We start from the raw sequence: 14146 nt of genomic DNA, 5'->3' as shown, positions 1-14146 counted from the left end.
AAATTAAGCCACAGAAGTTGGAGAACAGGTTGTTTTGTAAAAGAACACGAACATGTTGTAAGTAATGCGTATCAAAAGTGTCCAAACGAGGAACTGCAATACACTCTAAATTTAGGTTTCCGCTTGGTACAATTAATATATTACATGATCCGCTCTCCAGGAAATTAACACAGGCAACGGAAGCGTCGTGACATCAGATGCAGCAACCAAACAAATTATGTATCACTATAGGTGAAAGGGGAAAAAAAGAGGTGTGATGAGGCACTGCATCTCTATGTAGATTGTCATTTTTAGTCTCTGAATTGATTGTCGCTAGATGCACGCCATATAAACCAACTATAACTTTGTAAAGCATAAAGTAAACCAACATCGTGTCAGCTTAAACCATGACCGAGGAACAAGAAACCATGGATGGGGTTTACACCTACCAGGCTGGCGTTGGTTCAGCTTGTGTCTGGGTCTTCTTGACTATTTTGGGTTTCGTTGACAACCTGCTCGTTATCTGGTCTGTCATTCTCTCTCGGAAGCTTCGCACAGTGACCAATGTCTTCGTGGTCAACCTTTGTGTGGCCGACCTATGGACGTGTCTGTCATACCCATGGATGGTTGTGGCTACGGTCAGTCAGGATGGCTGGCCCATTTCCGAAACCCCTTGCATTATCGCCGCCGTGCAGTTCCATACTGGTCTTGGTACTCGCCTGTACTCACTGGCCGCTATAGCGTTCAATCGCTTTGCAATCACCGTGACTGATGAAACATATAAAAGGTTATATTCCCCGGGCAGAGTCATCGCCATGGTGGCTGCAACTTGGGCAGTGCCGTGCACCGTCACCTTCCTGCCCTTGATTTTTGGAGTTGGCGAACTTGGCTATGATGACCTTCACAAATCCTGCACAGATAAGGACGATCACACCAATGGTACTGAGTATAGCATCATCCAGTTCGTTTGCTCGTTCATTGTGCCATTGACTATAGTCGTAATATCATATATGGCTCTCTACATCCTACAGAAGAGACGTCTGGCAACGGTCGATGACCAACCTTCGGACGCAATGGAAATGACCACAAGAGAGATCTCCTCCTTAGAGATTACCATCCGTGACGTATCTGAGATGAGAAGTCCACCAGACCAGGAGCAGGCCATCACCAAGAACTTGTTTATTGTCTTTTGTACCTTTACGTTGCTGGTGTCTCCCTTTTTCATCTCGCTGTTCATGTCGACCACCCACCTTTTCGCCGTCTATGGTTTAACCATCGTCATTCTAAACAGCTGCGTGAATCCCATCATCTACGCAGTAGGTCATCCTCATTTCAAGATGGTTCTTTCCAAGATAGTCCGATGCCGCTACTCGGAGATACCTGACCCTTCGTACTGTTTAGAGTCCATGAATTGTAGGGGCAATACCAGTGCGGAGGTGAACTAATGGTCGTAGATTTTTGTCGAGGAAATCTTGCTGTGACTGGGTTTAGCTGTTGAGAAACTGGAAAATGCTCCAATTCGGATACGACAATAGTTTCCTTTAATTCTTGGTTACAAAATGTTATCAAAATGAATATTGGATTGCTAAACTTTCAGTGTAGGCCTTGACAACTTAGAAAGCTACCAGAGAAGTTAATTTTAGTGAATTTTAGTGCTTAGTGAATACCATTTATCAGCATGCTATACGAGTTAAGATATAGAGTAATCTTGTGTGTATTCTTTTGTGAATGTGGCGTGTATGAATATGGAAAAGTTATAATTATGGAGACATTATAATTATGGAGACTATGGGGAAGGTGAGGTTGGATCGCCAACGCGAGATCACTACACTAAAAATGGTATTTAGTCAAACTTCGGGAAGGTCGTCAATCAGTAGGAAAATAATTAGCTATGCAAGTAACTTTACATGACCAATTACGGTCCATATGCATTACGAATGAATGCATTACGAATGAATTACCAATGAATTTAATTGCTGGACGAACTATGCGCCCCCTCTGTTTAGCATCGGGGGCATGCTATGCGCCCCTCTGGTGTAAAAAAAACCGGGTTTTCTTTAAATTCGCTGGAGCTGTTTGGCCATAACGAAGAACTACAAAACCCTAATTCGAACGAATTTAGTCGTGTGGTTTGTTATTAGGCCTATATACAGTGAAACACCGCGATTACGAACATTAAATGTTTGGCCGTAACGAACATCGCCTTTGGCTCCCGAAGTAAATGTTATTATAATGATCACGAACTACCAATAAAGACCTTTATCATGCTGCCACCACTTTAGTTATGGTCCCTGTATCCAATAACAGTACTCAATGATAATGCTTTTTGTGCAAAAAGGAACCAGACATGATGGCTGCAACATGATAATGGTATATTTCGTTTCAGTGGCCTTTTAATGTATATGTAATAACAAGCTATACAAGTTACAACTTCGCTGAACTTTTCACTTTTGACGTAACGTTTTTTTCCTTATTTTGGACGTTTGTTGAGTTAATAATTTCATTTTGTCAATGGGTCTCTATAAGGTCTCGAAAAGGTCTCAAGCGTTGTAACATTATTTTGTTCAACCTGACTCACGGAAAATAGTGAACATGTCAATTAAAAACTTGTTTTCAGACTAAGTTGTTTCAAGTGGGAAAACATTATCTGATAGCGTGACACATCAACATTGTCACATGACAAATTAAAAGGGTTAGGATGACTACTTTTGTGTGTGTGCATTACTAGTAATATTCTTGCATATATTTTTTGCATTACTAATTAATTATCTTGTAATACCAATTACTTGAGAAGTTAGGCAAATGAAGACACTTTTTCATGACTAATTTCAATTCGTAAATATTACATGTATGAAAAATTGTTAATTAGACAAATCAGACATGCAGTGTGCCTGACTAACTTTCGTTGGTCAATGGACTTAATATTTTCTATGTAGCGTATACACAGGTTTTTGGTCCAGAGGGCATCATGGCCAATTGTCCCGAAGGACGTTTTTTTTCAGGTCACGTGGGGAAGGGGGCTGAAAACCATTTGACTATTTCGGGCGATGTTCAAATGAGTTTTGGACGCTATCGCACAATATCGAGCGTCGCCCGTAGCGGACGTTATTACTACTATATAAAGTAGCGGTTATGAGGTGATGGCTCTTCCAAATTCTATAAAAAAGGGCAAAATGCCGCGGGGAGGGGGGGGGGGGTCTGAGTATCAGCAGAGCCACATGACGAACAGTCGTCTGATATATCATAGCATGTCAGTTTTATGTGATCCGCGCGCCAGCCAATCATAGTTAAGTTTACAATTGTGACGTCATTTTGTAGACTAGGCTGGTCAATACCATGTTTTTATAATACGGCAACGGGTTATCAATTAATAACTCGTGAAGGAGCCTTTTCTCCAACTTTTTACTGCATACCATAATGGATAGGAACCTTATAAAATATTCATGAGGCTTGAAAAGATTGACAGATATTGCAAACGCCAGTTTATGCACGTTTATAGCCAGGCCTATTTTTCCAGTTTCAACGGAAAAGTAATGAACATATCACAACGATTTTTACCACATACTTGGATCATTATAAGGGAAATAAATCCTGAAAGTTATCTGCCCGAAACGGGTGTCAACTTATTGGATTTTTTCTTCATGTGCCTTCTGGCTCTTTTCTTCTTGTTTTGCTGAAGTGTTTTGTCGTTTATACGTTGACATATTTACAACTTTTCTCCATTTTGGACGATTACCTACAGTAGTACTCCATTCGTCAAGTACCCTCCCACATTTGAGTGCACTTTTGCAAGTGTCTTTAAACCTGAGTTTGGGACGTCCAACTGATCCTGAGCCATTGGCAAGTTCACAGTACTTTATGCTCCTTACTGGTCTTTCGTCGTCCATTCTTGCAGCATGGTCAAACTAGCGCAACCTGTTTCTAACCAGTTTTAACTCAATGTCCTCGACACCAGCTAACTCTAGGACTTCATCATTAGTAATAAAGTCGTTAAGATAGTCTCAGATGTCTCTGCTGTGTACTACGTAGTTGACGAACTTGATGGTAGTAAAGGGTCCAAGTCTCACTTCCATATAAGAGTAAGGACATGAGATATTGGTTGTAGACCATTATCTTGGTTTCTACTGTTAGATCTCTAGAATCAAACACCCTCTTTCTGAGCCTGTCAGAAGAACAGGATGTGGCTTGGATTCGAGCATTGATTTCCTTTTTATTGAGCAATCTTTGCTGACCTGACTGCCCAAGTACTTGAAGTCATCGACATTTATCAACAAAAAAATCATCTGGTGGGTTTTCCAATACACATAGTTACACTCAGTTTTAGCTGTGTTAATTTTCAGTGTTGTAGTCGAGACCGGATAGTCCGAGACCGAGACCAAGACCGAGACCTGAAGATTCGAGACCGAGACCGAGACCGAGACCAGCCCCTTCAAGGCGGACCGAGACCGAGACCAATATGGTCCGAGACCGAGACCGAGACCGAGACCGCTGATAATAAATAACAATAGTCGAAATAAAAAAAACAAGACACGTTATTATAGTTGAAAAATGTAACCCTTCTATTCACAAAGAATACAAACCAAAATGTTGACCAGTGGCAGTGTTGACAAATTGATACATGACACCTTACTTAAGCAAAAAGTAGTTACACTTAAGAAATATGGGCTCTGACATGTTGTCTGCACCCAATCGTGACAAAAGTAAAAAGTTAAAGGTAGATGTTTCATCTGTTATAGGAACTCGGATCCTAAACTCCACAGTCACCCCTTGATTTCAGCAATGACTTCTAACGGATATTTAAAGATGCAATTTTAATTTTACATTGTGCCTTTTCTTCTTTTTCTTTTTTTCCTAAAATAAATATAGGACTTAACTTCTAACAAGACTTGTGTACTTGATTTTAAAAATGGGAGCTAGAAAATGTTGAATTAATTTTTAAATTTCTGTCATAGAATGTTGACCTGTACATGTGACCCACAAGTTGCGAGGTGGTAGCCAGAATGTGCCAGATATGGATTTTTAATTTTTTTTCTGAACGGGATTTTAATTTTTGAGGAATAATGGGGTACTTCAAAAGGAGCAACCAGAAAATGGGGTCTCATCATACACTCTCATGGCAACAGTGAGTGGTAACTGGTAAGAGTGTGTGAGTTCAATGCTGGAAAATCAGGTAGAAAAATTTACTCTTTCTTCAAAATACTGTCCCAAATTAAAGAGAACATTGTGTGGGGTCGAAAATAAAACTAATTTGAAGCACCTCATTTATTATTAGAATACAAAATGCAAGTGGTTACGCCCACAGGGGTGGGCTAAACTACACAATCCCCGAAAATGGTTGACCCTTATTGCATAAATTGTTACAAGTTCATACTTTGCTTTATGTGCCTGACTCAACAGATAAATGCCGAACTTGCTCCAAATCGTTCAGTGACTGGTACTGCTGCAGCTTTACATGTACTTTGGGGACTTTCCAACGTGCAGTCGAGTCCGGCAAACCGACCACGATATATAACAAGCTTGATCTACGGGCTAGCAAATGTTTTAACTAACAACGGTACTGAACGAAGTGAACACAAAGTAATCGATCGAGCTGTAAAAGCTACATATTGCCGGTCTCGACCCGAGACCAGCCAAAATATCGAGACCGAAGGGGACCGAGACCGAGACCAAGGCCGAGACCACAGCTTCCGAGACCGAGACCGAGACCAGCAAAAAGTGGTCTCGAGACCGGTCTCGAGACCGAGACCGGTCTCGAGACCTACAACACTGTTAATTTTGCAACCCATTTTCTTTGCTACAGTGTCATAATTTTATGCAGTTAGAAGAAGCTGCAAACCAACTGAGGTATCACTGAATTAAGATGGCGATGTCGTCAGCATATACTGTGCTCACGTTTGTAGCTGTTGAGAACTTTGGACTTGGCCTTTAGTCTTTTTAAGTCAAAGATGTTGCCATCATAACGAAAGCGCACTTTGATGCAACATGAGTGCTTAATGTTCTTAAAGTCAAGATAAAGAAGAACAGTAGCATAAATGCCAAATAAGGTTGGTGCAAGCTTGCATCCTTGTTTAACGCCACTGTTATATTCAAAAGCTTGAGTGAGCTCACCATCAACAATGAGACAAGCGTGTACATCAGCGTAAAACTTCCCAATGATCCGTACAAACTTAGCAGGACAGCCAAGTTTGCCAAGTATCTTGAAGAGAAGTTCTCAGTTGACGGAATCAAAAGCTATTGTAAAATCAACAAAAGCAATATAGAGATTTGTACGATGCTCTCTGCTCTTCTCCATTAGTTGTCTTAGGGTGAAAATGCCACCGATGGTGCATCTACCACCAGGATATCCTGACTGAGACTCGGGATACACATTCTCTGCTATGCGCTGCAGTCCCTGTAGAATAATATCAGCTTGCCAATTACACTAAGTAGTGCTATGCCTCTATCGTTGCCACATTGACTGCGGTCACCCTTCTTGAAGAGGATAGTGATGTTGCAATATATCAGGTCTGCAGGAATGATATCTGGAGTAGTCCAGAACATTGGAAACAGGGTAAGAAGAAATGCTCTCAGAAGCTGCAGTCCGCCATGAACCAGGACTTCTGGAATAACGCCATCTGGACATGGGCTTTTTCAAAGTTTGGTGTTTTTCAGGGCAGTATCTAGTAATCCTATTCAGTGGGAGGGTCATCAGACTTTCCATGAGCAAGAACATTGTCGAGCTGATGCCGGTGCTTGGACCCGTGCTGCCATGTGTTTTTTTAGGGTACCTGTTTTTCATGAAACATGGTACCCATTATGGATAGCTGGAGGCGGGTACATGCAGAGCTTATTCTCACTTAATCACTATTATTTTGGTCAAGTTCAACCAACCTGTATGCCCGAAAAGCGCATAACTGCGTATGACTGCATGGTGAATTGTTGATGGCCAAGTGGGGAAAATTTTAAAAGGAGGGAAGATATGCATTTTTCTCAGAAAATAATAAGACACCCTATGATGTTGATGGATGGAGGGTTTAGACTACATATTAGAATGACACAAATAATATCAGGTGAATATGTATTTTAGCTGATTTACCCCGTTACATGGGTGTTCCGCTTGTGGCTTTACCCCCTGCATATGGGGGGGGGGGGGGGGGGGGGTTAACAGCGCAATACAAATAACTGTTATACATCCTTACACCTAAATTCGAGTCCCTTAGACAATTACTTGGATTTATATTGGCTGCGTGAGAAGTTAAGGGTGCCGTTTTACTCCAACCTTCCCTAGGCCAACATAAAACCGTTTTCACTTCGGCCCCTAAGTCAGGGTGACCGTAAGGTCATGGCCGAATTCTGCTAAATGGACTTCAAAAATCTGTCAGATTGATCAAAAATCTGCCAAATTCCTTCATGTTTGAAACGGCTGTTAAGACTGATTCATTCTTTTATGCATCAAGTCTTCTATTCCCATTCACAAATGCGGCGCCCTTTTTTTGGTTGAAAAAGCATATTAACGAAGGAAAATTTGTAAAACTTATCTGTTTTGTAAATTTTCAACTGACAGTTGCTCAGGCTCCGTTTCGAATTCACGAAGGGTCGAAATGCATATCATTCGACGCTCAAAATTGCTCAAAATGTGTCCACATGGTCCGCAATGAAAAAGAAATCACATCCGGTATGGTGTATATGCATTTCTATAGCAAACTTTTCGGATAGTATTTGCGCACATTGGCTAACCGCGGTCTACAGCTGCAGCCAGATGCTTTATATATAGATAATGATAAATTACCCAGAATGCCATCCCAACTTCTTTCATAAGATTCAGTAAAGCTTATCTGCCCTTCCCAGCGCCCTGTTTGCATGGTGGGGGTACGAGCGAAGGGTAATAGAGGAAGGATCTTCTTTCACAGGAGCAACCTCGTTCTCAGGTGGTCGCAGCACTTTGCATAGCGCATGCGGCTTCGCACGTGGCGCCCTCTGGGGCTATGGCATATGCGCAGTCTGGGTACCTAGCCAGTTCACGCATTACCCGCTTTGTTTAGCAAAAAACTGATTTAATGTTGTCTAGACAAATACAACACAATCAAAATCGTCACATTAACAATGTTTTGGGGTAAGTACTTGGGTCAAGAATATTCTTGGAAGTATTTTGTGTGAGTGGCGATGGGTTGTTTTGCATTTCTCGTGTCAGCGATCGGTACTCCTAGTCTAACTATGAGGCTCCGCGGAGCCTCATAGTTCTAGGAGTAACATGAGTAAGCGATCGGCTCGCATTCTTAAGAACGAGAGCGCATTCTTCATGTTCTTATTAGAATGAGCACGCAATCTGGAGAATGAGCGCTCATTCTTAAGATTGCGTGGGAATATCACGTGCGCAATTTATGAATTTTGCGCAATCTTAACAAACACTACACGACATAATTATGTAAAATAAACGGCATAAATAAATTATGTAAAATAAATTGTATATAGGGCTAGCGGTTAAAGGCATGTAAAGGGGAAATAATTCATATAACGAGGAAGGAAAAAATTATCTATAGGGCCTACATAGGCTAGTCGTGTTCCCTAACGTGGCGCACTTCGAAGCCTACCCCCTAGGCCTACCAGACATTCCTTGTGACTCGTGTAGTGTTGCCAAACCTAAGTAAAAATAAACCACAAACAAAGCCTAAATGTGAAAATCCAAATTTGACAAAGTTGTACTTGTTTGGGTACATGTTCCAAGTATGGCCTTTATTTACAGAGGGCTAGGTCAGAGGTTACATTTTGTTTACGAAAAAAGGAGTTTTTCACACGAAAAATTATCTCTGAGCAGCACTGCCATTGTCCGCCATCTTGCCTTTGCACGGAGCTTGGACTACACCATTTCAGATATGGGTGCGCAGATAATGAAATGATCATGTGGTATGCGGATACACACGTAACGACCACCCTTTGTTGATTTATTGTATAATGCTATTACCACTTTTGCGTAATGGTATCATCCGCGCTCCCCTGAGCTAAGGCAACATGGCTTCCGATTTCGGAGCTGCACGGAGAGCCAATTTTCAGTTCAAGAAAATTTGCTATTTTCAGACGTTTAACCTTTTGATTATGAGTCAAAATTTCATTTTTGCCCATACTTTACGGTTTGAACACAGGTTTTGTCGATTTGAATGCGTTTTTGGAGATGTTGACGCTGTGTTGATGCTTCTGTGTGTGTTGACGCTGTGTTGACGCTTATTAGTATGACCAAAATGTCTTCTTCTTTTTTTGACCATTACAAAAAGATAGAAATTGAAATTGGTGCAAAAAATCTCGACAAAAAATTTAGTTACACTTGAATTACTTCTTATTTAATCAAGTGATCGGGAACTGTCGATATGGAACTGTCAAACTCACTTACGTATCATGGCAATTAAATGTTTATCATCTAGCACTAGGGCCAAAAAAAAAAAATGTGAAGCATCCTGCCTTTTTGAAAAAAAGGAAGTGGGAGGGCCCCCTTTTTCCCCCTACAAAAGGGCCGCCCGACTGGGCTATTTTTTTAAATGGCCGCCAGGATTTTTGAAATGGCCGCCATTGGACTTAGCCAGCTTTATATGGGCTAGATGCAATAGACACAGAGGCCAAAATGATTTCAGTGTTTAAAATTTATCATTTTTTCGGTTTAACAGTCCTCCTGATTTGAAAATCACAGGTGTGTGGAAATCAGAAGGACTGGTTTTAAAAAAAGGAAAAAAAGGAGGCGGCCTCCAAAAAGGAAGCGTGCGGGGCTTTGTTATGTTTTTACATTGATTTCAGTTACTATGTATGCGACCACTATGGCAATGGGTGCCTGGTTTCAAAGTTTCTGTTTTATGATACAAAGTTAATTTTTCTCCTTTTGATGGCATGGTGTTTCTTCACATCGTAAAAAAAAAGGTGTATGAAATTGTGCATGAGCAGCTTTGTGGCATATTTGCCATGGTTCTGTTAGCTTGTGGTCATTTGTAAGTACATGTACATCGGTATCACAGTCTACTTTGAAGTATGGTGCTGCAAATGGATGGAATGAACTCTGATTGAAGTACCTGATGGCTTGCCTTGTTTTCCTGACAGGTTTGACCATAGAGCCTGGGAAACATTACACCCAAACAGTGGAAGAGTCCTTCCATGTCTCCATGGTTGCACTGGACACCAGAGATGTAGCCAGTAAGTTCATGTACCTATTGTTTATATTACAACTTCTTCAGTCGTACCTTTTTACAGACACAGTAAGCAGTAAAGACAGTACTAAGGTAATAGGCATGCTAGCTTAAAAAAAAAATGCCTGAAATACAGTTTAAGTTTGCACAATTTTCATTAACAGTTAACACAACTTTTCTGCTATTAACCCTAACCTTCCCAAATCCTCTAAAATCCTTTGTGCAAAATGGAGGATTTTGCAGGATTGAGGCTACATGGCAAAATGTGTGGCTGATTTTGGAGGATGTACTGTGTCAAGGTCTTGGGAAGGACCTTGTGTTGTTGATGCTCAGCTGTGCATAAATTTAGGCCTAGATTATACTTGAAATCTTCCAGGATGCCACTGGCTCTGCCTCAACATATTGACAGTGATTGCTGGAGGATTTTGCAGGATTGAGGCAGTAGTCACCCCTCCAAGGACCATTCAAGAAATAACGGAGGATTTGGCAGGATTGAGGCTGTATGCAATTTTTACACGGAGGCAGTTGGAGGATTTTGCAGGATTGAGGTTGCATCCTAGCAAAAGGGAGTTAGGGTTAAGGGCTCAGCATGAATTAAAGATAAAAGAATTGAAGGCTATTAACACACGACTGCATATTCTATTGTTTTACTGTACTTGTAGTTACTGAGAGAGAGCAAGGCAAGTTGACCCAGTTGATGGTTCAACATGAAAAGGCAGAATTCCTTGTCTGCACATTGTGCTATGGTACCGTCTTCCAACAGTCACTGGATCTGAACTTGACAGAGGGTGAAGAGGTGACATTTTTCACTGAAGGACGAGGTAATTCACTTAATAATTAACAGTACTGCTCCATTCCACTCAGTCATTGTGCATGGATTCAGCGTATCATAGAAGAGGACATTGCTGGCATCAATGGTCCCGGGCCTGACAGCTACATGTACATGTATCAACTATCATTGATCACTATATCATGGGATTTGTGACTCAAGTGTATAATCTACATGACCAATAACCAGAGGATGGATGTATAAGATTTGAAACATACATTTTCAGGTTTATTCTTTGAGCTCTGAAACAAAAAACCCAAATTGCTTGATGTGTAATCTCCAAAGTCATGTCATTTTTTACTCTCTTGGTCTCGATTGGTCTAAGAATTGTAGTCAGTTACTTTTCACTATGCGAAATGATAATCGACCCATAATCTTACAACTGCACAATTTCAATCAACATGAAATGAAATGCACAAGTTATGTAATCTGCTGCCTACTTTTTATGCATAAATGGAGATACCCTGAAATGTATTGAATTTTTTTTATATTAAAATTAATATGAAAGGCTTGCCTATTTTAAAAAAACTAACAAATTGAAATTTCCCGTAATTGAATGAACAACTAAACAACACATGTCACTGCTGCTCAAGAAATTTCTATACCTATTGTGATGAAAGGCAATGTACATTGATTAATTTAAGATCATGTTTAAGGGGACTAATCCTTTGTTGGGTTATCACAGGCTGTCTTCACACCAGTGCATACTATGTGTTGACTAACTCTTTGGAGTATATTATTTCCAGGAACATTACACTTAACTGGCTACCTTGTCAAGGATGAGCCGCTCACTCTTGACCCAGATATGATGTCACTTGAAGAGATGTCAAGCTCTGATGACGTGGCCAGTGATTCAGGAGGTATGTGAAGATAAGGTCAAGACACTTCAGCTTGAAATCCACTGCTTTCCTAAGGATCATCTATAACCTCTCAAAAGATGGGAATTAAAACGTTTCAGGCAATGCTAGGTGAGACCAGATTATGGAAGTGAGAAGTCAGATTATGTTGAGTCAGATGGCACCTTGCTTTGAAACATTGTCAGATGACATCGTGGTAATTGACAAATCGGAAAGTGAACAAATATAGTCCAAGTGGGCAGTATTGTCAACTTGGATCATCTTTGTTTGATTATGGTGACGATCTGATCTGTCAGTTTTTATTATAGTGTCAAAAGTTTGGTGCAGATGAAGGTACATATAAAATATTGCATCGTTATGAAATAAAAATCAGAATTGCTCACAGTGTCCATAATATCTACCATGGCTTTCATAAAAAAATATTCATAAATACCTAAGACAGTTTACCCTATTGGTTGAGAGCCTGTCACGTGGGTGGTTTTAAACATCGGCTGGTTTTAAACACTTTATTCCTGCACCGCTGCGTTCTGCGCCACATCCTGCAGTATGCCGCACGTGCCCCAGTGTCCATAAGTGAAGACTGTTAGCGCAGCGCGTTTGAGGCACATACCATAGAAATGGCCAGAATTGCATACAAAATTAAAATGACAAACAAAATAGGGTGTAATGTAATGAAAGTGTTAATTTGAATATTGATCAGCCAAAAAATATTTATTTTTTTGCAGTTGAGTGTTTGAAATATGTGGGCGGCAATCAGGGATGAATAAAATTGATAAGTTCTCAAACTGAACCAAATATGAAGTTACTTGTAGTTCTCAAATTTCTGCAGCCCAATGTCAAATGATGAGGCTTAGGAATAAAGCCCACTGATTCTGGTCACAATTAATAAAACAAGCCTTAATGATCAAGATCAATAAGTTGTTTGTGGTTACAGTTGAATTGTGTCACTCAACAGAACAATGACTTGTGATACTGTTGTAAGTGGAGCTGACTCCAAAGAACCTTATAATCACATTTGGAAGAAGATTTTATTGTTTGCTACATTAATATTGCTGGCTTCACTATTCACTGCTTGGCACACAATTTCCAGACATCTTGTAGTTTTGAGGTGTCAGGCCTCAAGACAGTAAGATGCTTGAGGTTTTTTAGGGATTTGCAGGATTACAGAAGGTGGTGCCCAGCTACTAAATATTACTTAATATGGGACTTGATGCTCATAGAAAGCAAACACTGTTACACAACACAACCTTGAATCATATCACATGCTTGTACATTTCATTACATGACTTAGTATGGTGCAGTTAATTGACAGGCAAACCCCAACGCCTGACCCAGATAGCCTAAGACTTACGTTTGCAAAACATCTGTAGTTTTAAGCTACATGTAGCAAGCCATGCATTGATAACCTGATGCATGCTGCCGGGCATAACGGTCTGTCCATGGCTGATACAATGCATTGTCCAAGATGCTGTACTCCTGCTGATAACTGATCCATTGTATAATTTGCAGAAATTGTGTATCAGATAGGAAATCAAAATGGGTTATATTTAATTTGACTGATTAGTCAAATTAGTCCTTCCGCCATTCAAAACCACCTTGCCTGTTACTCCCTGTACTGCTCAAACTGCCCTCTATCATGTCTATGGTTTTATTGATTTTTCTGTGAATAAATACAATTTAACAATGCATTACAGACCTTAGGTTAAAAGAGACAAATCCAGAGAGAATCTTACAGGATACAAGGATATCGTGTAATAGTTGCGCAGTCATCAACCTTAATGGTTTGGCATTAATCACATTCATCTTGAGCACTAGTAAAGCAGGCAGTCAACTTGTTTGACATCTTTTGGCAATGCGTTAACAGTGCAGTAGTGGTTTCCACAAAACGAACATGTAACCACTGCATCTGAGCTATACAAGATTCTATTAGCAGAATTGCAGTGTTCATCACAGTGAACCTATAAGCAAGACCATACAAATGGTAAGTTGAAAATTGGCATTGTCAGTCAACTGTTTTCAAAACTGAAACTTTGTCCTACATACAATGTGTACATGTACCTCCATCAAAGAACCTAACCAGAAAGTTGTTTTGGTTACAAGATTCTGTGCCAGTATGCCAAGCATTGTTTACTGTTACAATAGAGCAAACAAAGGTGGAAAAAAATTGAGCTCATTGCAGAGCACAAACAGTACATCTTAATAGAAACTGTTAGACACCGTTTTTGTAAAGTCATTTGTCACTGTTTGTGGCAAATTTTTGAGTGGTCATGTATTTGGTGTACCATGTATAAACTTTGACAGTGCCAGCTTTCAGGTTATCATTTGATGAAGGTACA

At 40.3% G+C, this 14146-nt stretch overlaps 2 protein-coding genes across 7 annotated transcripts in view; both read left to right on the top strand.

Annotated features, from left to right (window-relative positions):
- Nucleotides 1-251: 251 nt before the first annotated feature.
- LOC119738261 (melatonin receptor type 1B-B-like) lies at nucleotides 252-1677 on the top strand. The gene has a single exon (XM_038213092.1). It carries the CDS (start codon nucleotides 387-389, stop codon nucleotides 1422-1424), a length of 1038 nt encoding a protein of 345 aa, XP_038069020.1. The 5' UTR covers nucleotides 252-386; the 3' UTR covers nucleotides 1425-1677.
- A 6210-nt stretch (nucleotides 1678-7887) lies between these two features.
- Nucleotides 7888-14146, top strand: part of LOC119738192 (46 kDa FK506-binding nuclear protein-like) — a 30261-nt gene continuing 24002 nt past the window's right edge. For 2 of the 6 annotated variants that reach the window (XM_038212959.1, XM_038212950.1), the window contains exons 1-4: nucleotides 7889-8071; nucleotides 10039-10131; nucleotides 10787-10945; nucleotides 11700-11813. In XM_038212959.1, the coding sequence (XP_038068887.1) occupies nucleotides 8062-8071; nucleotides 10039-10131; nucleotides 10787-10945; nucleotides 11700-11813 (376 nt within the window). In that variant the 5' untranslated portion in view covers nucleotides 7889-8061. The other 4 variants (XM_038212969.1, XM_038212976.1, XM_038212996.1 and 1 more) reach the window with 4 other exon arrangements.

The sequence above is a fragment of the Patiria miniata genome, unplaced genomic scaffold (assembly GCF_015706575.1).
Source record: "Patiria miniata isolate m_02_andy unplaced genomic scaffold, ASM1570657v1 HiC_scaffold_10, whole genome shotgun sequence".
In the NCBI taxonomy this organism is placed as follows: Eukaryota; Metazoa; Echinodermata; class Asteroidea; order Valvatida; family Asterinidae; genus Patiria; species Patiria miniata.
This window is presented reverse-complemented; position numbering and strand designations above follow the sequence as displayed.

Excerpts from the sequence above, each read along its gene's own strand:
- LOC119738261 (XM_038213092.1), top strand. The coding sequence starts at position 387 with ATGACCGAGGAACAAGAAACCATGGATGGGGTTTACACCTACCAGGCT.